Source organism: Piliocolobus tephrosceles, chromosome X, assembly GCF_002776525.5.
Source record: "Piliocolobus tephrosceles isolate RC106 chromosome X, ASM277652v3, whole genome shotgun sequence".
Classification (NCBI taxonomy): domain Eukaryota; kingdom Metazoa; phylum Chordata; class Mammalia; order Primates; family Cercopithecidae; genus Piliocolobus; species Piliocolobus tephrosceles.
This window is the reverse complement of record NC_045455.1, coordinates 70,811,364-70,833,063: the sequence shown is the minus strand read 5'-3', so window position 1 is coordinate 70,833,063 and position 21,700 is coordinate 70,811,364. Positions and strand designations below refer to the sequence as shown.

General features: G+C 34.2%; 1 protein-coding gene and 1 non-coding gene across 2 annotated transcripts in view; one reads left to right on the top strand and one right to left on the bottom strand.

The window, feature by feature from the left end:
* The window catches only part of LRRC63 (leucine rich repeat containing 63), a 62,039-nt gene that overhangs the window by 19,362 nt on the left and 20,977 nt on the right, over positions 1 to 21,700 (top strand). The window contains exons 6-7 of the mRNA XM_023187458.2: positions 12,446 to 12,544; positions 16,267 to 16,403. Coding sequence (XP_023043226.1) covers positions 12,446 to 12,544; positions 16,267 to 16,403 — 236 coding nt within the window. The remainder of the gene's footprint in view (positions 1 to 12,445; positions 12,545 to 16,266; positions 16,404 to 21,700) is intronic.
* Positions 1,298 to 1,401, bottom strand: LOC111523124. The gene has a single exon (XR_002725449.1). It is a non-coding gene; the product is annotated as a small nucleolar RNA U13 (small nucleolar RNA).

Genomic DNA, 21,700 nt, shown 5'->3' with positions numbered 1-21,700 from the left:
ATTTTTGCTTTAGATTTCCCAATATAGATTAGTTTCCATGGTATTGAGGGGAATTTTCCTATTACAATAGAGATTTCTTAGGAACACATTCAAATTGCATCTCAAAACCTATATTCCTAGTTTGCCTTCAGTTTTAAAAGATTCTGAGGTTCAAGTCAATCACAGTGCTTTTTTAAAATTACTTAGCATAAGAGAATTTGAATTCAGATTTATTGTATTTTTAAGTTATTAGCAATCTTTGGCTCTGTGACAAATCTAGTACTAGGATGACTTTTCACTGAACACAAGCTCAATATCATGAATAGCAATAATATTAGTTATCATTTGTTAAGTATCCACTACATGCCAAGTACACATTACTCCTAATACACAATTATGTAAAGTACTATAATCTTTATCCTCAGATAAGAACACTGAGGCTTAATGAAAGTAACTTGTATAAGATCACACAGTAAGCAAGTTGTAGAGCTTGGGTTTCAACCCAGAATATTTTGGCCTCAAAATCTATGCTTTTTTATTTTAAGTTTTATTTTGAGGTAAGTTCTAACTCACAGAATATTTGTAAAAATAGGAAAAGCTACAGAGAGTTTCTTTGAAAAATTAGGGCATTAAAATAATATTCATATATACTGGGAAATTTGGAAAGGCAAATGCTTGGCTGGGGCTAGACACATTCTTAGAAAAGACCTGAGAAGGCCCTAAGCTTTCACATCTGGCTGACCTCTAAATGCAGTACAAGCAGGAAGTAAAGGCAAAGGCAGTTGTACATGGCCTGGCTAAGCATTGAAGGAGTGCCTTAGCACAGAGTCCATCTGAAAAGGTGGAGTTCTCTCTCTCTCCTCCTCTCTCTGTCTTCTGTTGTGTAAGGAAATCTCTGTCAAAACAATAACTGAACATGAGTTAAAAGAGCAGAGATTTTAAAGAAAATATGTGACAAAGAATACAGACTTCACAAAAAAAGTTTAGAAAATTATTAAACAACTCAATAGCTACAGCTCATATCAAGCCTACAGAAATTCTGGACCTGAAAAATACAATAACTGAAATGAAAACCTCACTGGAAAATTTCAATAGTAGATTTGATTAGGCAGTAGATTTGATCTATTTCTATTCTATAAAAATAGAAATAGAACACAGAACAACAAAACAAACCCCAAAGAGAGAGAAAAATGTGATTTCCAGAGTTAACACATTATAATGATTAAGACGTCCAGTTCCAGTTTTTAACAAAAATTATGGAATATCCAAAAAATATGGCTTGTTCACAGAAGAAACTAACAGAAGCTCTATTTTTTCACATCAGATGGGTAATGTGCCAATGTCATAAAAAGGCTTGAGGGAGGCATATTTTATTCATGAGCATAAAAAGCCAATCATCATGCTTATGAACTACTAAAGGATTAGAAACTACTTCTGAGGAAGCACAGATATTAGACTTACTGGAAAAAGGACTTCAAATAAACTGTCTTAAATATGTTCAAACTGCTAAATGAAACTATGGACAGAGAGCTAAAGAGAATAATGTGTGAATAGAGATTTCAATAAGGAGAATAATGCGTGAATAGAGATTTCAATAAGGAGAATAATGCATGAATAGAGAGTTCAATAAAGAGATGGCCATGACAAAGGAAAAAAAAAGAAAAACAATTCAGGAGCTGGAAACTACATTACCAAACTGAAAACTTCTCTAGAAAGTTTCAATACTAGAAATACTGATTAGGCAGAATAAAGAATTATAGAACTAGAAAATAGGTAAATTGAAATGATCAAGTATGAAGAACAGAAAGAAAAAAAAATAAAGAAAAATGAACAGAACTTAAGGGACCTCTCAACATCATCAAGAACATCATCAAGTATACTAACATACATTTAATGGGGTCTCTGGAAAAAAGAAAAGAGAGGAAAGGGCAGAAAAAATATTTGAAGAAATAATGGCCAAATATTCCAAATTTGATTAAAAGCACAACTCTATACATCCAGGAAGCTCAATCAACTCCGAGAAGGATAATTGCCAAGAGATCCACAATGAGTCATATAATCTAATTGTCAAAAGCCAAAGTCAAAGAAATAATCTTGACAGCAGCAAGCAAGAACTGTTTTGTCATGTACAAGGGCTCTACAATGAAATTCACAGCCAGTTGGTTGCCAGAAACTATGGAGGCAAGAAAGGAATGGGATGACATCTTTATAGTGCTGAAAGAAAAGCAATCTGTCAACCAAAAGTCTATAACCAGAAAATCTATCCTTCAAAAACAAAGGAGTAATTAAGACATTCCCCAATAAGCAGAAGCCGAGGGCATTTGTTGCCAGTACACCTGCCCTATAAGAAATGCTAGAGAGTTGTTCAGGCTACAGTGAGAGAACATTAGACAGCAACTCAAAGTCTTAAAAAGAAATAAAGAACTCTGATGAAGGTAACTACATAGGTAAATATAAAAGTCAGTATTATTTTGGTTATCAGTTTGTATTACTTTTTCTTTCTTCTATCACTTAAAAGACAAGTGTGTAAACATAATTATAAATGTATATTAATGGACACACAATGTTTAAAGATTTAATTTGTGACTAAACAGAAGGGAGATGAAGCTGTATAGGAACAGAGATTTTGTATGCCATTAGAGTTAATTTGGTATCAATCTAAACTAGATTGTTGTAAATTTAGGATGCCAAGTGCAATCCCATAGTAACTACTACTAAAAAACCATATTAAAACATACACAAAGGGAAGTGAGGAGGAAACTAATGTGGCACCCTACAGAAAATTCATTAAATGCAAAGAAGGCTGTAATGAAGGGAACGAACAAAACCAGCAATGACAAAACATTCTGGAAAGGGCAAAAGTGTAAAGGCAGTAAAAGTAGCTGCGGTTTTCAGGGTTGTGGCAGAAGGGAAGAAAGGATGAATAGGAGAAGCATGGGTAATTTTTAGGGCAGTGATTCCGTATGATACTGTAATGGTGAGTCTATTTCCTTATGCATTTTGAAAACCCATGGAATATATAACACGAGGTGTGAACTATAATGTAAACTATGGACTTGGGTTGATAATGATGTGCCAATGTTGGTTCATTGATTGTAACAAATATACCACCATGTTGTACAAGATGTTAATGTTGGGGGAAGGTTATAGGTACATGTGGCGAAGGGGTATGTGGAGAAGAAAAATCTCAAATTAAGAACTTAACTTTACACTTTAAAAAACTTGAACAAAGAGAGCAAACTAAACCCAAAGCTAACAGAAGGAAGAAAACAATAATGATAAGAGCAGAGATAAATGAAATAGAGAATAGGAAAACAGTAGAGAAAAGTAATGAAAACAAAGGTAGATTATTTGTAAAGATCAACAAAATAAATAAATCCTTAGCTAGACTAAGTAAAAAAGAAAGAGAGAATGTACAAATAACTAACATTAGTCATGAAAATTGAAATATTACAACTGGCCTTACAAAAATAAAGGGGATTGTAAAAGAATATTTTAAATGATTGTACATTAATGAATAATATAACCTAGATTAAATGGAAACATTTCCAGAAAAACACAAATTACAGACTCAAGAACAAATAAAAATCCGAGCAGACATTTACCAAGTAATGAGATTAAGTCAGTAACAAAAAACTTCCAAACATAGTAAAATCCAGGACCAGATGGGCCTAATTTCAGGCAACCTTAATTTCAGACAAAACAGGCTTTAAACCAACAAAGATCAAAAAAGACAAAGAAAGGCATTACATAATGTTAAAGGGCTCAATTCAACAAGAAGACGTAACTATCCTAAATATATATGCACCCAATACAGGAGCAGCCAGATTCATAAAGCAAATTATTAGATTCCTACAAAAAGACTGAAGTTCCCTCACAATGAATAGTGGGAGACATCAACACTCCCACTTAGACAAATCATCAAGGCAGAAAATTAACAAAGATATTCAACATTGGACAAAAATGGATCTGGACCTTTACAGAACTCTACCCCTAAAACAACAGAATTCTTCCCATTTCCATATGACACATACTCTAAAATCAACCATGTAATTGAACACAAAACAAGTCTCAGCAAATGAAAAATAATTGTATTAGTACATTGTCATACTGCTATGAAGAAATACCCAAGACTGGGTAATTTATAAATAAAAAGAGGTTTAATGGACCAACAGTTCCACATGGCTGGGGAGGTCTCACAATCATGGCAGAAGGCAAAGGAGAAGCAAAAACACGTCTTACGTGACAGCAAGCAAGCATGTGTGGGGAACTGCCCTTTATAAAACCATCAGCTGTCATGTGACTTATTCATTTTCATCACAAGAAAAACTCACCCCTATGATTCATTTACCTCCCACCAGATCCCTCCCACGACACATGGATTATGGGAGCTACAATTCAAGATGATATTTGGGTGGGGACACAGGCAAACCATATCAATAACCAAAATTACACCAAACACAATCTTGGACCACAGTACAATAAAAATAGAAGTCAAGACTTTTAAAATCACTCGTACCATGTAGTTACATGCAAATTAAATGACATACTCCTGAATGACTCTTGGGTAAATCTGAAAGTAAGGCAGAAAAGAAGTACTTTGAAATTAATGAGAATAAAAATACAGCATATTAGAATCTCTGGTACACAGCTAAGGCAATGTTAAGCAGGAAATTCATAGCACTAAATGTCCACATCAGAAAGTTAGAAAGATGTTAAATTAGTAACCTAACATTAAAACTGAAAGAACTAGAGAAGCAAGAGTAAACCAACCCCAAAGCTAGCAGAAGACAAGAGATAACCAAAGTCAGAGCTGAACTAAAGAAAACTGAGACACAAAAAAGAATTCAAAAGATCAGCAGATCCAGGAGTTGATTTTTTGAAAGAAAAAAAAAAAAATAGGACACTAGCTAGACTAATAAAGAAGAAAGAGAAAATCCAAATACAATTAGAAATGACAAAGGAGAAGTTACTCCTGACCCCACAATAATAAAAATAGCCATCAGAAACTACTACAGACACCTCTCTGCACACAAAGTAGAAAACCTAGAAGAGATGGATAAATTCCCAGACACATACATCCTCCCAAGACTGAACCAGGAAGAAGCTGATTCCCTGAACAGACCAATAATGAGCTCCAAAACTGAATCAGTAGTAAATAGCCCACCAACCAAAAAAAGCCCAGTGCCACACAGATTCACAGCTGAATTCTACCAGACATACAAAGCAGAGCTTGTACCATTTCTGGTGAAACTATTCCAAAAAAATTGAGGAGGAGGGGCTCCTCCCTAACTAATTCAGTGATGCCGGCATCATCCTGATACCAAAACCTGGCAGAGACACAACAACAACAACAACAACAACAACAACAAAACTTCAGGCCAATATTCTTGATGAACACTGATGCAAAAATCTTCAACAAAATACTGGCAAACTGAATCCAGCAGCACATCAAAAAGCTTATCTACCATGATCAAGTAGGCTTTATCCCTGGGATGCAAGATTGGTTCAACATATGCAAATCAATGCATGTGATTCATCACACAAACAGAACTAAAAACAAAAACTATATGATTATCTCAATAGATGTAGAAAAGCTTTTTAATAAAATTCAACCTCACTACATGTTAAACACTCTCCATAAACTAGGTATTGAAGGAACAACCTCAAAATAGTAAGAGCCACCTATGACAGACGCACAGCCAACATCATACGGAATGGGCAGAAGTTGGAAGCATTCCCCTTAAAAACTGGAACAAGTCAAGGATGTCCTCTCTCTCTCTCTCTTTTTTTTTTTTTTTTTTGAGACAGAGTCTCACTCTATTGCCCAGACTGGAGTGCAGCGGTGCAATCTCGGCTCACTGCAAAGTCCACCTCCCGGGTTCACACCATTCTCCTGCCTCAACCTCCTGAGTAGCTGGGACTATAGGCGCCCACCATGATGCCCAGCTAATTTTTTTTTGTAATTTTAGTAGAGACAGGGTTTCACCATGTTAGCCAGGATGGTCTCGATCTGCTGGCCTCGTGATCCACCCGCCTTGGCCTTCCAAAGTGCTGGAATTACAGGTGTGAGCCACCATACCCAGCCAAGGATGCCCTCTCTCAACACTCCTATTCAACAAAGTATTGGAAATCCTGACCAGGGTAATCAGGCAAGAGAAAGAAAGAAAGAACATCCAAATAGGAAGAGAGGAAGCTAAACTATCCCTATTTGCAAATGGCATGATCCCATATGTAGAAAACCTCGTAGTCTCAGCCCCAAAGCTCCTTAAGCTGATAAACAACTTCAGCAAAATCTCAGACTACAAAATCAATGTGCCAAAATCACAGACATTCTTATACACCAACAACAGTCAAGCTAAGAGCCAAATCAGGAACACAGTCTCATTCACAATTGCCACATAAAGAATAAGATCTTTAGGAATACAGCTAACCAAGGATGTGAACGATCTCTACAAGGAGAACTACGAAACACAAAGTTCAAAGGAATCAGAGATGACACAAGCAAATGGAAAAACATTCCGTGCTCATGGATAGGAAGAATCAATATTATCAAAATGGCCATACTGACAAAAGCAATTTATAGATTGAATGGTATTCCTATTAAACTACCAGTGATGTTCTTCACAGAACTAGAAAAAACCATTATAAAATTCATATGGAACCAAAAAAGAGCCTGACTAGCCGAGGCAAACCTAAGCAAAAAGAGAAAAGCTAGAGGCATCATGCTACCTGCCTTCAAACTATACTAGAGGGCTACAGCATGGTGCTGGTACATAAACAAACACATAGACCAATGGAACTGAATAGAGAACCCAGAAACAAGGCTGCGTACCTACAACTATCTGATCTTTGACAAAGCTGACAAAAACAAGCAATGGGGAAAGGATTCCCTATTCAATAAATGGTGCTGGGATAACTGGCTAGCCATATGCAGAAGATTGAAATTGGACCCCTTCCATATACCATATACAAAAATTAACTCAAGATATATTAAAGAGTTTAATGTAAAATGCAAAACTATAAAAACTCTGGAGGACAACCTAGGCAATACTATTTAGGGCATAGGAATGAGCAAAGATTGAATGATAAAGACATGGGGTCTAATTAAACTAAAGAGCTTCTGCATTACAACGAAAATTATCAACAGAGTGAACAGACAGCCTACAGAATGGGAGAGAAATTTTGCAAACTATGCATCTGACAAAGGCCTAATATCCAGCATTTATAAGGAACTTAAACAAATTTGCAGGAGAAAAACAAACAACCCCATTAAAAAGTGGGCAAAGGCCATGAACAGACACTCCAAAAGAAGACATACATGTGACCAACAATCATGAAAAAAGCTCAACATCACTGATCATTAGATAAATGCAAATCAAAATCACAATAAGATACCATCTCACATTAGGCAGGATAGCTATTACTAAAACGAAAAAAAATAACAGATGCTGTTGAGGTTGTGGAGAAAAAGGAACATTTATACACTCTTGGTGGGACTGTAAATTAGTTCAACCATTGTGGAAGACAGTGTAACAATTTCTCTAAAACCTAAAAACAGAAATACCATTTGACCCAGCATCCCATTACTGGGTATATACCCAAACCATTATAAATTATTCTATTACAAAGACACATGTGTGTGTTTATGGCAGCACTCTTTGTGATAACAAAGTCATAGAATCAACCTAAATGCACATCAATGATAGACTGGATAAAGAAAATGTGGTACATATACACCATAGAATACTATGCTACCATTTAAAAGAACAAGAGCATGTCTTTTGTGGGAACATGGATGGAGCTGGAGGCCATTATACTTAGCAAACTAACTCAGGGACAGTAAACCAAATATTGCATGTTCTCACTTATAAGTGGGAGCTAAATAATGAGTACACACGGACACATAGAGGGGAACAACATGCACTGAATCCTATTGGAAGGTGGAGGGTGGGAAGAGGGAGAGGGTTAGGAAAAATAACTCATGGGTACTAGGCTTAATACTTGGGTGATGAAATAATCTGTACAAGAAACTCCCATGACACAAGTTTTCCTAGATAATAAATCTGCATGTGTATCCCTGAACTTAAAATAAAAGCTAAATTAAAAAAAAAAAAAAAAAGACCTAGAAAACATATTTAAGGAAATAATGGCTGAGATTTCCCCAAATCTGGAGATAACCAGTAGCACCCAAATACAGGAAATTCAAAGGTCACCAATTAGATTCAATGCAGGAGGAATTTCCCAAGGTACATCATAATCAAATTAGCAAAAATCAAAGAGAAAGAATATTTTCAGCACAAAGAATAAAGAAACATATGACATTCAACAGAGCCCCAGTACAGCTTTCAGCAGATTATTCAGCAGAAACCCTGCAGGCTAGGAGAGAGTGTTGAAGGGGAGGAAAAAAAAAAAAAAAAAACACCTCTTGACTGAGACTACTATACCCATTAAAGTGTCTCTTCAAACACAAAGGAGAGATAAAAGACTTTCCCCAAATAACAAAAGCGGAAGGAACTCATGAACACCAAACCTTTCCAAAAAAATGCTACAGGGAGTCCTTCCATCTGGGAGAAATAGACCGTAAGGTGTAACAAGAAAACATTTCAAAATATGAAACTCACTGCTGAAAATAAGAAAATTGAAAACTAGACAAATTCAGAATGTATTAATACTGTAATTGTGGTAAGTAAACCACTTACATCTTAAATATGAAGAGTAAAAGACAAAACTATTAAAAACAACAATTGCAACAGCTGGTTAATAGATAGGCAATATGGAAGGATGTAAATTGAAACATCAAGAAGTCAAAATATGTAGAAGGTGCTATTAAAGTTTGGAGTTTGTTTTTGATGTTTTCCTTGTGAGCAAAGTTAAGTTGTCATCAGTTTAAAATTACCTATTATATCATGTTTTTTGTAAGCCTCATGGTAACCACAAAGCATAAACCTGTAATAGCACAGAATCAAAACGTATTACTAGAGAAAATTACTTAAACACAAAGTCAGGTAGTAAGAGAGGTAAAAAGGAAGAAAGGATTCACACAATAAGCAGAAAATGCATAACAACATGGCAACAGGAAATCCTTACCTATCAATAAAAACCTTGAATATAAGTAAATAAATAAATAATATCAGCCCCAGCTATATGCTGTCTATAAGAAACTCACTTTCTCTATAAAGACACAGGCTGAAAATGAAGGGATGGACAAAGATATTCCACATACACTGAAACCAAAAAAGAACATGAGCAGCTATACTTATATCAGATAAAGTAAACTTTAAGTCAAGAATGGTAAGAAAAGGAAGGCCATCGTATAAAAATCAAGAGGAGAGGCTGGTCTCGAACTCCCGACCTCAGGTGATCCACCCACCTCGGCCTCCCAAAGTACTGGGATAACAGGCGTGAGCCACCACACCCGGTCCTTGGTTATAAGTTTTAAAGAATTTATTTGCTATTTTGCACACTTCTGCCTTAAGACTGTGTTTCTAGCAACTATTTAAAGTTAAAAACTCTTCATTGATAAAGAATAAATCTTATATCACTAAAAGATGAATATGCAATAAGATGTTTTCAGACAAAGAAAAGCTGAATTCGTTTTTCTCAAGCTTATCTCTACTACAAGAAATGTTGGAAAAAAGCCTGAGGAGTTAAAAAAAGAAAAAAATTAGACCAAATAGAAACCTAGTTAATTAAGAAATAATGAATAGCACCACAAGTGGTAAATACATCAGTGAATATAAAGGACCTTTTAAAACAATCTTGAAATCTCTTTAAAAGAATACTGATTATTTAAAATAAATACATTAACCATATATTGTGGGTGTTATAGCTAATATAAAAGTGAAATATTTGACAACAGGAGTACAAAAGGTTGGAAGGGGCTAAATGTATGTATCTACTGTAAGGTTCTTTTTTTTCTTACCCTTTTCTATGGTGCTGATATTGAAAGATTCTTTAATCATGAAGTAGTAGAATATTTTTTTAAGGGTGGTTGTGTTAAGACATATATTGTGATCTTTAAAGAAGTCACTTTTTTAACACTAAGGAGAATAACAAGAAAGTCATTTTTAAAAAAATGATGTTTGAACAAATGGTCTGTTCACAGCAAAGAAGGCAAGAAAAGAATAGAGGAATAAGGCTGAGTGCTGTGGCTTGTGCCTATAATCTCAGTGCTTTGGGAGGTCAAGGCAGGAGGATTCCTTGATGCCAGGTGTTTGAGGACAGCCTAGGCAACATAGCAAGACCCTGTCTCTACAAATTTTCTGTTTAGAAATTAGCCAGGAATGGTGATATGTACCTGTAGTTCTAGCTACTCAGGAGGCTGAGGAAGATCATATGAGCCCAGGAATTTGAGGTTTTAGTGAGCTATGATTGTGCCACTGGACTCCAGGCAGGGTGACTGAGCGAGACCTTGTCTCTAAAAAAAAGGGAGACTGGCCGGGCGCGGTGGCTCAAGCCTGTAATCCCAGCACATTGGGAGGCCGAGACGGGCGGATCACAAGGTCAGGAGTTCGAGACCATCCTGGCTAACACGGTGAAACCCCGTCTCTACTAAAAAATACAAAAAGCTAGCCGGGCGAGGTGGCGGGCGCCCGTAGTCCCAGCTACTCGGGAGGCTGAGGCAGGAGAATGGCGTGAACCCGGGAGGCGGAGCTTGCAGTGAGCTGAGATCCGGCCACTGCACTCCAGCCCGGGCGACAGAGTGAGGCTCTGTCTCAAAAAAAAAAAAGGGGGGGGGGGGGAGAATAGAGAATAGAAGAACAGAAACAGATCAGACAAACAGAAAACAAGCACCAAAATGGTAAACTTTAGCCTAAACACATTAGTAATTTTGTTAAATGTAAATGGGTTAAACATCACAATAAAAAAATAGAGATTGTCAAACTGGCCAATGAAGTACCACTCAATTATTTGCTATTTACAGGAAGCGTACTTAAATAAAGACACTGATGGTTAAAAAGTAAAACTGGAAATAGATAACAGTAGGCATTATAAAGCTCTTATGGCTGTATTAGCTGACTAAGTAGAAAATAATACTAAAGAAAAAGAGTATTACCAAGTATAAAGAGAAGTTTGAAAATGTTTAAACGGTCAATTCATCAAGAAGACAGAACAATCTAAATGTGTATAGATATAATAAGAATGCCTCAAAATTCGTCAACCAAAATTTGACAGAACTAAAGTGAGAAGTAGAACAATTCACCATCATAACTAGATATTAGACTTAACATATCTTGATCAAGAATTGATATGTGTAGTAAAAAACAATTCAGTAAAGATACAGAAGATCTGAAATAACTCCAGAAACTAACTTGACCTAATTAACATTTATAGAATGACACATCCAACAGCTGCAGAATAAACATTACTTTTTAGGTACACATAGAACAATTTCAAGATATATGTTGGGCCATAAAACATATCTCAGGAAATTTTAAAAGACTGAAATATTGTAGTTCTCGTACCACAACAGAAATAAAATAGAAGTCACAGTAAGATATCTAGAAAAGTACCAAATATTTGTGCTAAATATTAATGTAAATATTAAAAAGCACTAAGTGTTTGGAAATCAAACAACACACTAAAAAATAGGTCAAGAAAGAAGGCACCAAGGAAATCAGAAATGTTTTAAACTGAATGACAATGAAGATGGTACAGAAATTGGCACATTTAACAAGAAGTTTCAGGTAGATGCTGGATTAACAGATAGAAATCAGAGAAATAAAGGTAGAGATATAAAAAGGGGTAAAGAAAATAATTATATATAAAATAGATTCAATTATATTTCAGCACATAGCAATGTTTGCTTATTAGTGATTGAACTAATTCTGTCATGCATATAATACTACACTTGTCACATACATAAATACTTAGTCTGATATGGTTTAGATATGTGTCCTCACCAAGTCTCATGTCAAATGGTAATCTCCAGTGCTGAAGGTGGGGCCTAGTGAGAGGTGATTGGATCATGGGGATGGATTTGCTGTTCTCCTGATAGCGAGCGAGTTCTCATGAGATCTCTTAGTTTTAAAGACCTCCCTGGTCTTCCTGCTGCTATGGCCATGTAAGACTGCTTCCCCCTTCACCTTCTGCTATGATTCTAAGTTTCCTGAGGCCTCCCCAGAAGCCAAGCAGATGCTGCCTTGCTTTCTCTACAGCCTGGAGAACGATGAGCCAATTAAACCTCTTTTCTTTATAAATTACCCAGTGTCAGATATCTTTTTATAGCAGTGTGAGAACAGCCTAATGCATAGTGTTTCTATTTTGCTTCCATCTTTTACATACCAAAGAAATTATTAACACGACAGACTAAAAAAAATGAATGGATGACGAGTATAGGCTTGTTAGTATATTGTGTAAAACATTCTCATTCAAATTATGTGCTGATTTTGTTTTACTCTTGTATAAACTATTTTGTGCCTTGTTAATGATTAACATCTCATCTCTTGTCACTTTCTTTTAGGGCTTTTTTATACTACATTGTCCAGACTTAACACCTTTAGCTTTCCAGTTGATATATCTTAATTTGTCATTTAATGATCTTCATTACTTTCCCACAGAAGTGAGTCCATTTTTATTGTTATATACTGATATAACTTATTGTGAATAATAATTATAATAAAAATAGACATCTTTTAATACCTTGAAGTTACTATAAAGTACTATAAATGTATTTTGGATTGCATCTTTTGAATGGCTTATTTTCAGAAGTGCAAAATGTATAGTACATCTTTCTTAGGAAGTCCCATGATGTAATCCTCAAAGAATACGTTATAATGAGGCTCTCAAATGTGTTCTCATAATTCTATAATGTATATTAAATATTTATTCTTCTAACTCTGAATGTAATCTAAAATAAACCTTATTTATGTGCTAATTGGAAGCTTTAAAAGCAAAGTAAACATGCAGTGTTGTAACAAGTTTTAATTACCAAAGGATAAAATATAATATTCTGCTTAATAAAATGTATGAAGGATAATCAGATATGGGATTAGCTAATTTAATGTCATTTTAGGTGAATGAACCATTATGAATAATTAGGACAAATTGTGTTTTTAGTGTCTTTAGTCATTGCTTCATTGATTACTGGGTAATTGGTGGTTCTGTGAATTGATTTCCAGAATATTGTCTTTTAGCGAGTTGATTTTTGGCAAATGTACTTTCTTCCTATTTCAATCATATACTATTGAAAACTTATATTTTCCATACTTTCTCTATAATATCATGTTTTTATTTTCAATTGGAGAAGTTATTTCTTTTCTAATATGTAACACCAGTTTTATTAATTTGACTGGGAGAAATTAACAAGAATTCCCAAGGAATATAGAGATCTGAGGTCTTCACACTAATTTAACTTTTCTTCTAAGTAGATACAGGTAATATTTGTGTATCTGCCAAAGAAAACTCCATCCACTAAAAAATAAATGTCTGAAGACAAGAGGACTAGTCACATGTAAGATATAAAGTGCTCATTATTAAAGTGACAGAGATCAACTTGTCATTAAAATGCAGGTCTGTGTTATATAGCCATAGGTAAAATATTCCAATGAAGATGGTAATATCTAGGCATAGAGGGGCTGTTTTGGGGACAGGCTAATGAGGCCCAGTTGTTAGCATGGCATAAAGGCAATGAATAGAAGGCTGGGGACTGAAGTAAGTGGGGGAATTCAAATTATTACTGGTTTCATGGAAAATTCAAGATGGTTGAATCAAGCAGAGTGCAGTGTCCACGAAAATAGTTTAGGATGGGAGAAGGTAGAAACAGAAATGTTAAATAAAGATTAATATTGCAAACTCTATATACGTATACTTGGTTTTCTCTAAGATTCTTAAACAGTTATAAAATCAAATATTAAGTATAATAATGTGTTATTAGGTCTGTAACATATATGGATATGATATACATGGAAATTATAAACACAAAAGGAAGAAGGAATTGAATATGTATGAAGAACATTTTCATATCTCACTGGAATTAAGTTAGTATAAATCTGAAGTAAATTCTCATAAGGTATATATTATAACCTCTAAACAATCACTAAGAAAAGAACTCAAGAGAACATACTAAAAACACTTATTGAAGTCATAAAATGTTACACTACAACATATTCACTTGATGCAAAAGAAGGTAGTAGAGGAGGAATTAAAAGAACATACAACATATAGAAAGCTAAAAGTGAAATGACAGATATAAATCCAATCATGTCAATAATAACATTAAATGTGAATATATCAAACAGTCCATTCAAAAGATACAGATAGACTGTACAAAATTATGCAAGTTCTTTTATGGATTCCATGATACACTGTCTTCAGGAAACACACTTAAGATTAAAAGAAACACACTTAAGATTGAAGAGGTTGAAGCCAAAAGCATGAGAAAATATATATCATGCAAACAGCAACAATAGAAATGCTGGAGAGACTATACTAATATCAGACAAAATATATTTTAAAGCAAAAAAAGTTACTAGAAATAAAAAGAGACATTTGTCAATTTATCAGATAATAGAATATTATAAACAAGTGTTTATTTAGTAACAGAACCCCAAAGTACATGAAACAAAAACCAGAAGAATTGGAGGAATAGAAAATTCAACTCTAACAATTGGACACTTCAATATCCCACTTTCAATAATGAATAGAAAAATTAGTCAGAAGAACAAGAGGGAAATAGAATTGAACAACACTATAAACAAATTAGACCTAATAAATCTGTATGGAATGTATTAGAGTCTAACTCAAACCAACAGCAGCAGAATACACAATTCTCAAGTTCATATAGAACATTTTCCAGGATAAATCGTATATTAGGCTACAAAATAAGTCTCAATAAATTTAAAAGGATTGAAAAATCACAAAAGTCTATTTTTGGCTACAGTGGAATTAAATTATAAACCAAAAACTGAAAGAAATTTGGAAATTCACAAATACATGGAAATTAAGCAACATATTCCTAAATAACCAGTGAGTCAAAGATTAAGTTGTAAGTGAAATTAGAAAATATTTTTAGATAAATGAAAATGAAAGCACAACATGCCAAAATTTCTGAGCTGCATTACAGAGTACTCAGAGGGAAATTTATAGCTGTAAATGTAAATCTTTTAAAAAAGAAGAAATATCTCAAACTAACTTTTCATGTAAAGCCACTAGAAAAAAAGAAAAAACTAAACCTAAACAAAGAATAAGCAAGGAGATAGTAAATATTAGTATAGAAATTAGTGAAATAGAAGATAGAAAAATAGAGAAAATTTAAAAACAGAAGTTATTACTTTAAAAAAATCAACAAAATTGACAAACCTTATGTAGACTCACAAGAGAAAAAGACAGAAGACTTATGTTACTAAAGACAAGGATGAAAGAAGAAACATCGCTACTGACCTTATAGAAATTAAAAAGATTTAAGGAAAATACTATAAATAACTGTATACCAACTAATTAAATAACTTATGTGAAATGAACACATTCCTACAAAGGCACAAGAAGGGACTTTAGAAAATATGAATGACTCCATTATCCTAAAAATTGTATAGAAATGCAAAGGATTACAAAGAGCCAAAATAATTTTGAAAAGAAAGGCAAACATGGAGACTGATGCTCCCTGATTACACGAATGAACTTGCTCTACTCCACCAATTTTGGACCTTTATGATGATAACAAGGTTGAATTTAATGTTAAAGAGAACTAATATAAGACCTTATTAATATTCACCAGAGAGAAATATACTAATCAAGTAAAGATCATAGATTTAGTTATTTATTTGTTTTTCTTTTTAAAATTTGTATACATTTTAGAGGAAGATAATAGATTTAAATGGTTTATTCTATTTTTAAAACTTCACATGAAAAATCAGTGTATATGAAATTACTGTGATATCAAAAATAATCTGGCTATGATATCTGACACTTCTCTGATGACTAAGGTTAATTCCACCTGTCTTCCTGGTTCTGCAGATATCTCCTTCCTCCCTCATTATTCCATGATTGCCTCATATGAAACCATGAGCTTGATCAGAAAGGGTGATTTTCACACTTAGAAAAGGACCATTCTTGAGTCAAAGGTGTATGAGTACAGTGGTTGCACTATTTCGCCATATCATACATATTAATGCTGGTCACTTGTTTTGAAGGTTGACCCAGGGTGTTTACTGAGTTACATGATATAGCCAATTGACGTTGCTATAATGATTCTACATTAGTTCAGAGAGTTTATAAAAGGTAACAAATAATAGTTTACATACTTAATTATTTTGCTCATGTTTGTTTCTCTTTTCTGTTCCCCAGATATTGTGTCTTAAAAATTTACAAATACTGAAACTGAGAAATAATCCCATCAAAGAAATTCCTTCTGAAATTCAACAACTTGAGTTCCTTAGAATTTTCACCATTGCTTTTAACTTAATTACTGTTCTTCCAACTGGGTAAGGTTGATGGTCTGAGATTATAAACACAGAAAATAATTTATAATTTTGAAAAAGATCAATTTCCCGTTTGAAAGCAGCTAGCAACTTCTATTTAGTAATTCATATTCTATTCTAATTAGCTAATATGCTTCTTCTTATGGTGTTAAAAACAATCCTACCAGCTACATACAGAGCAATTAATATGGGTCTAGTGACTATACATCTAGAAATATGTTATCTGGAATTATCTAAAGCAGTTCAGGTGAGAGCCTTGCATCTATCTCTTGACAGCCTTTTTTTGGATATGGAAAGAGCACTGAATTTGGAATGAGGAAATCTAGACCTTTGACTTTAAAGTTGATGATAATTATATATTTGATCTGGAGAAAGTAATTTAACCATTCTTGGCCTCAATTTCCTAATCTATAAACTAAGGAGATTGGCTTATATGATATCTAAGACCCTTTCAACTCCATAGGAATGCTGATATTTGGACATAAAAGAGATGGATTTCTTCCCACGTATGGACTAGTAATTATTTAACTCCTAATGACAGTTTTAAACCAAAACCTTAACCAAATGTCAAACAAGATACTTATTCCAATTAGAATTTAACAAATTGAATCTCTAAGCACAAAGAGAAAGGGACTCATAAATAGTTGAATAATACTTTGCAAAATAAGAGTTTTATTTATGGTAACTAAGGAATTGCATCCAAATTCATTTATAAAGATGTTCATTTGGTATTGTTTGTAATTAATGATCTAACAAATTGTACATTCATAAACATTCAGTTATTTAAAAGAATAAGAAATTATATTTAAAAATTACACATTTCTGTGTAAAATACATATACATATCACATATTACACATCACATGTATAAAAAGAAAGAATAAACACTAAATAAGTAAGAATGTTACATACAGTATTTTACTTCTGTTTGACTTATCTGGATTTTTCCACAGTACATAAACTGTATTTTCTCAGCCCTGATAGTATCTGCCATTTCTCTAAGGAAATCCTGTTTCCTTTTATTAGAAAATGGTGTTTAAAAGGGAAGATCTGGGTGTTGGGTATCCTCATCGCCATTAGGATATCATTCCTTCTAGACCCTCTCATTGGAGACAGCAAAGTAATATATGTATGTATATTAACCCATGTGTATATATATACCTATAATTGTTTGTATAGATATAAACACATATATAATTATATATAAACACAAACTATATACATATAAATATATATGTGCATATACAGCATCTAAACATGAATTCCTACTGAAAAATCTATAATCATAATTATACACTTTTAATAATCATAACTACCATTTAAGCAAAATAAATTCCTAAAGCAAGTGAAATGTGATTATAACTAAAAGGTCAACATTTTGTTCCTTTTTTAGATATTGGGCAAATAAGTATGAATTGTTGATTATTCATACTTTCAAAAAGTTTGCGGAAGCTATTTTTAAAAAAATATTAGTGTTTCTAAAAGCACTGTATTTTTATTAAATAACATAGGATATGCATGCATATCAAGGAAAGAGTGACAGCATATTAAAGCCAAGAATGAAAAACATAATGGGGAAAACTTAACTTTATTGGCCTCAAAGACTTCAAGCAAGCTCTGACATAATAAAAATTTTATTTGCAAAGCTTGTTCAATGAAAACTCACCAGGAGGGCACTTATACAGTGAAGAATGAAGGTGCTGAATTCTTCATATCTAAGGGTTGTTGTCAGAACTCTACCTTGCTGAGCAAAGAAGACCTCACACAGTGTGGTGAGACTTAGAGATCAGTAACTGAATTAAATTGAGTGAAATTTAGTGAACTAAACAATTATGTAATATATTTGAGATATTCTGGCTCCATGTAAATTCTGGAGTTTGGACATTATTACCATCACAAGCAATTGCACTGAACTATGAATGTTATACTTTCATTCTTGTAATTAATTCAGCAGATGTTCATGAAGCATCTATTTTAATACCATGTGCTCCTAGGAGCTCACCACCTAAAAGGAAGGCAGATAATTGAATACAATTGAGTAAAGTAAAATAATGGAGATTTACACAGTAAAATGTATGAGTTACATGTAGCCCATTCTTAAGGATAAGAGATGGTTCCCTGGAAGATGTGGTATTTGATCCAAAGATGACTGAGTGTGAATCAGGTGGATTAAACAGGAGAGACAACAAAGGATAGTTGGGCCAATGATAGGGTGGATATTTCTTCAATGAAAAGTTACAACATATATGAAAAGAAGCAGCATATATAACATGAGATGGGAAATACAAGCAGTTTGCTGTTTTTGAAGCTTAGAGGGCAATGCCAGGTGGTAATAAATGGTTTAGATTATCTGGGAAGCCTTGTGAACTAAGGTAAAGAATTTATGCTGTATGCAATGATAAACCATTACAGGTTTTCCATAGGTGTGTGGTAGAGTCAAACTTACATTTTAGGTTATTCTAGTGGCAGTGTGGAGGATGGATGTGAGGGGATAAACAGAATTAAAGGTGATCAGTTGGAAAGCCATTGCAGTAGTTCAAGCAAGAGATGAAGAGAACTTGGACCAAGGCAATGGTAGTGAGCATGGAGAAGGAGGAACAAATTGTTATGAAATTGAAGTAAAACCTGTAATACCTAGAATTGAGACACAGAGGCTATAAGGAACAGAAGAATCAAAGTAAAAAAAAAAAAAGTCAATTCAAGGTAACGCCCAGATTTCTAGTTAGAGTGAAACAATTCAATCATGTAAAATATATTTATTGAGTATTTATTAAATACTGGGTTCTGTCCTAAGCATTGGGTTTAGATTGTTAAAAGAAAGGGGCATGATCTTTTCCCTTATGGGGTTTAGAATCCAGAGAAGGATACAGGAATTTTAATAAACACCATAATAAATATATGAATATATAAATATAAAACATTCTAAGGGCTTTGACTGAAAAGAACAATATGATGTCAGGAGAAAAAAAATTGAGTCACTAAGAGAGGTGTATCTGAGAAAATGACATTTAAGCAGAAGTTTATGAATCCAGGCCAAGAAGAGGAAAAAGAATATTCATGCAGTGGGAATAACATGTGAGGTAAAAAGAGCTTGGACTCCTCAAAGGATGACAGGAAGCCAGCATGGCTTAGAGTAAAACCCAGGTGAGGTTTAGGAGTTGGATGGGGACTATATCCCATGAAGCTTTGAGGGTCAGGTGAAATATTTATAATTTATTTAAAGTGCATTGAGAAGCCATTGGTTGTTTTTAAGCACAAGAGTGACAAGGCTGAGGAGGTTTGAATGAAGAAAAATAATGAGTTTTGTTTTAGATTAACATGTTGGTTTTAGATTTCTGTTTTCCATCACAAATCTAGACTTAGACGTATTAACCTCACAGGAGAATTTTGTGCTGGAGATATTTCTGGAGAAACATCTGTGTTTCAAATACAGAGAGATAAAGAAGAAATTATAAAAGACTGAGGAAAAGCCTCAAATTGCATAAAGAGAACCAAGTGTATCATGGAAGCCAGGGAAGTGGATTATTTTGAAAAAGAAGGATGACCAACAGTGTCAAATACAATAGAGAAGCTCAGTAAGAGTGAAGGTGAGAACAGTTTTAGTGGAATGATGGCAATAAAAGCCAGCTTGCAGTGGGTTGTGATGGAATGGGAAGAGAGAAATTGGTAATAATGAGTGTAGGCCATTCTTTGTAGAACTTTAGAGGCAACTTGAGAAGAGCAATTAGATAAAAGCTATAGAGAATGTGGGATCTTAGAAACATTTTTGTTGTTAGTTTTTTAAAGACTCAGGCATATTTACAGGATGTTGGAAAGAAACCAATAGGGAATAGGTTGGAGATGTGGAAGGATGATAGATGATGCCGAATTTCACAGGAGATGGGAGGGGAAGAAGTCATCAGCTCAAGTGGAGATTCTGGTCTTGAACAGGAGGAGTAACCCTTATCTTCTAAAACTGGAGGTAGGTCCTAAAAATGAACATGTAAAATATATAGTTATAGGGGTAAGAAAACAGGAAATTCATTTAGTCAACAAAGATTTATTTAGCTCCTATAATGCATCAGTTGAGAGAGATTACTATGAAATAACTTCAGATAATCTTTGAGAGCAAGAATAATGATTGAAAATAAATTTTAAAGAAAGTTGTGATGATTTAGTATTGATATCGAGAGGAATGGAAAAGAACAGAGCACAGAAAAGTGAATGTTTGAGAGACAATGCTGTGAGCTTGACTGAGACTGTTCTAGAAAATTCTAAAAGTTGATTGATACAACAAATGATTTTTTGAGTCTGACATCTTTCACTCAACATAAATTTTGGGGATTCACCCATGTTGTATATATCAGTATTCCATTCCTTTTTAACGATGACCTCATGTCACATGGCCTCAGCCATTTCAGCAAAGTCAAAAATAGAAATGGGATTAACTAGGCATGAAATCTGTGGGCAAGTCTTTTGTCTTATGGAATGATACCCATGAAATACATGGGAACCCCACTAGGTTCTTGAAGATTTTGTACTAATAGAAATGTTGCCAGAGTGTATTGAGGACAAAGACAGTATGAAATGAAAAAAGGCTGTCACATCTCCAAGTTTCATGGTCAGGAAACAGCTGAATATGTGTGCCAACTTTCATGAAAAAGGGAGGATGATTCAGAGGGTGGTACCAGGAACCAGGGAGGATGAAGCCAGGAGCACAGAAGGTGGAGCTGTGATTCCAAAAGACAGAGCCAGCAGCCAGGAGGGCAGAAACTGGAAAGCAGGCGGCAGAGCTGGGAGCTGCTGCTCATTATTCCCAGGCCTGGAAACCAAATGAAGTTTACGCAGTCCTATTTCAAAATTGCTTGGGATTGGTAATTCCTGTTTACCTTTCATTTTCTCCCTTTTGACCCAGAATATCTATAACTTATCCTATGCCTGTCTCACCATTGTGTTTTGAGAGCAGATAACTTGTTTCTTTAATTTCATAGATCCACAAATGGAGAAAAGTTGTGCTTCTGGATGGGTTATATCTGGAGCCTCACCTATACCTGATTTAGATGATGAGATATGGGACTTTGGAGATTTAGATGAGATGTTGAACTTTGAGTTGATGCTGTAAAGGGTTAGGACCTTTCAGGAGATTGAGATAAGTGAATGTATTTTGCATGTGGGATAGATGTGAATCTTTAGGGATGAACTGTGATAGGCAGAATAATGATCCCCAAAGATGTTCGTACTCTCCCAGAACCTGTGAATATGTTATATTACAGGGCAAAGGGAAATTAAGTTTGGAGATGAAATTAAGGGTTCTAATCAGCT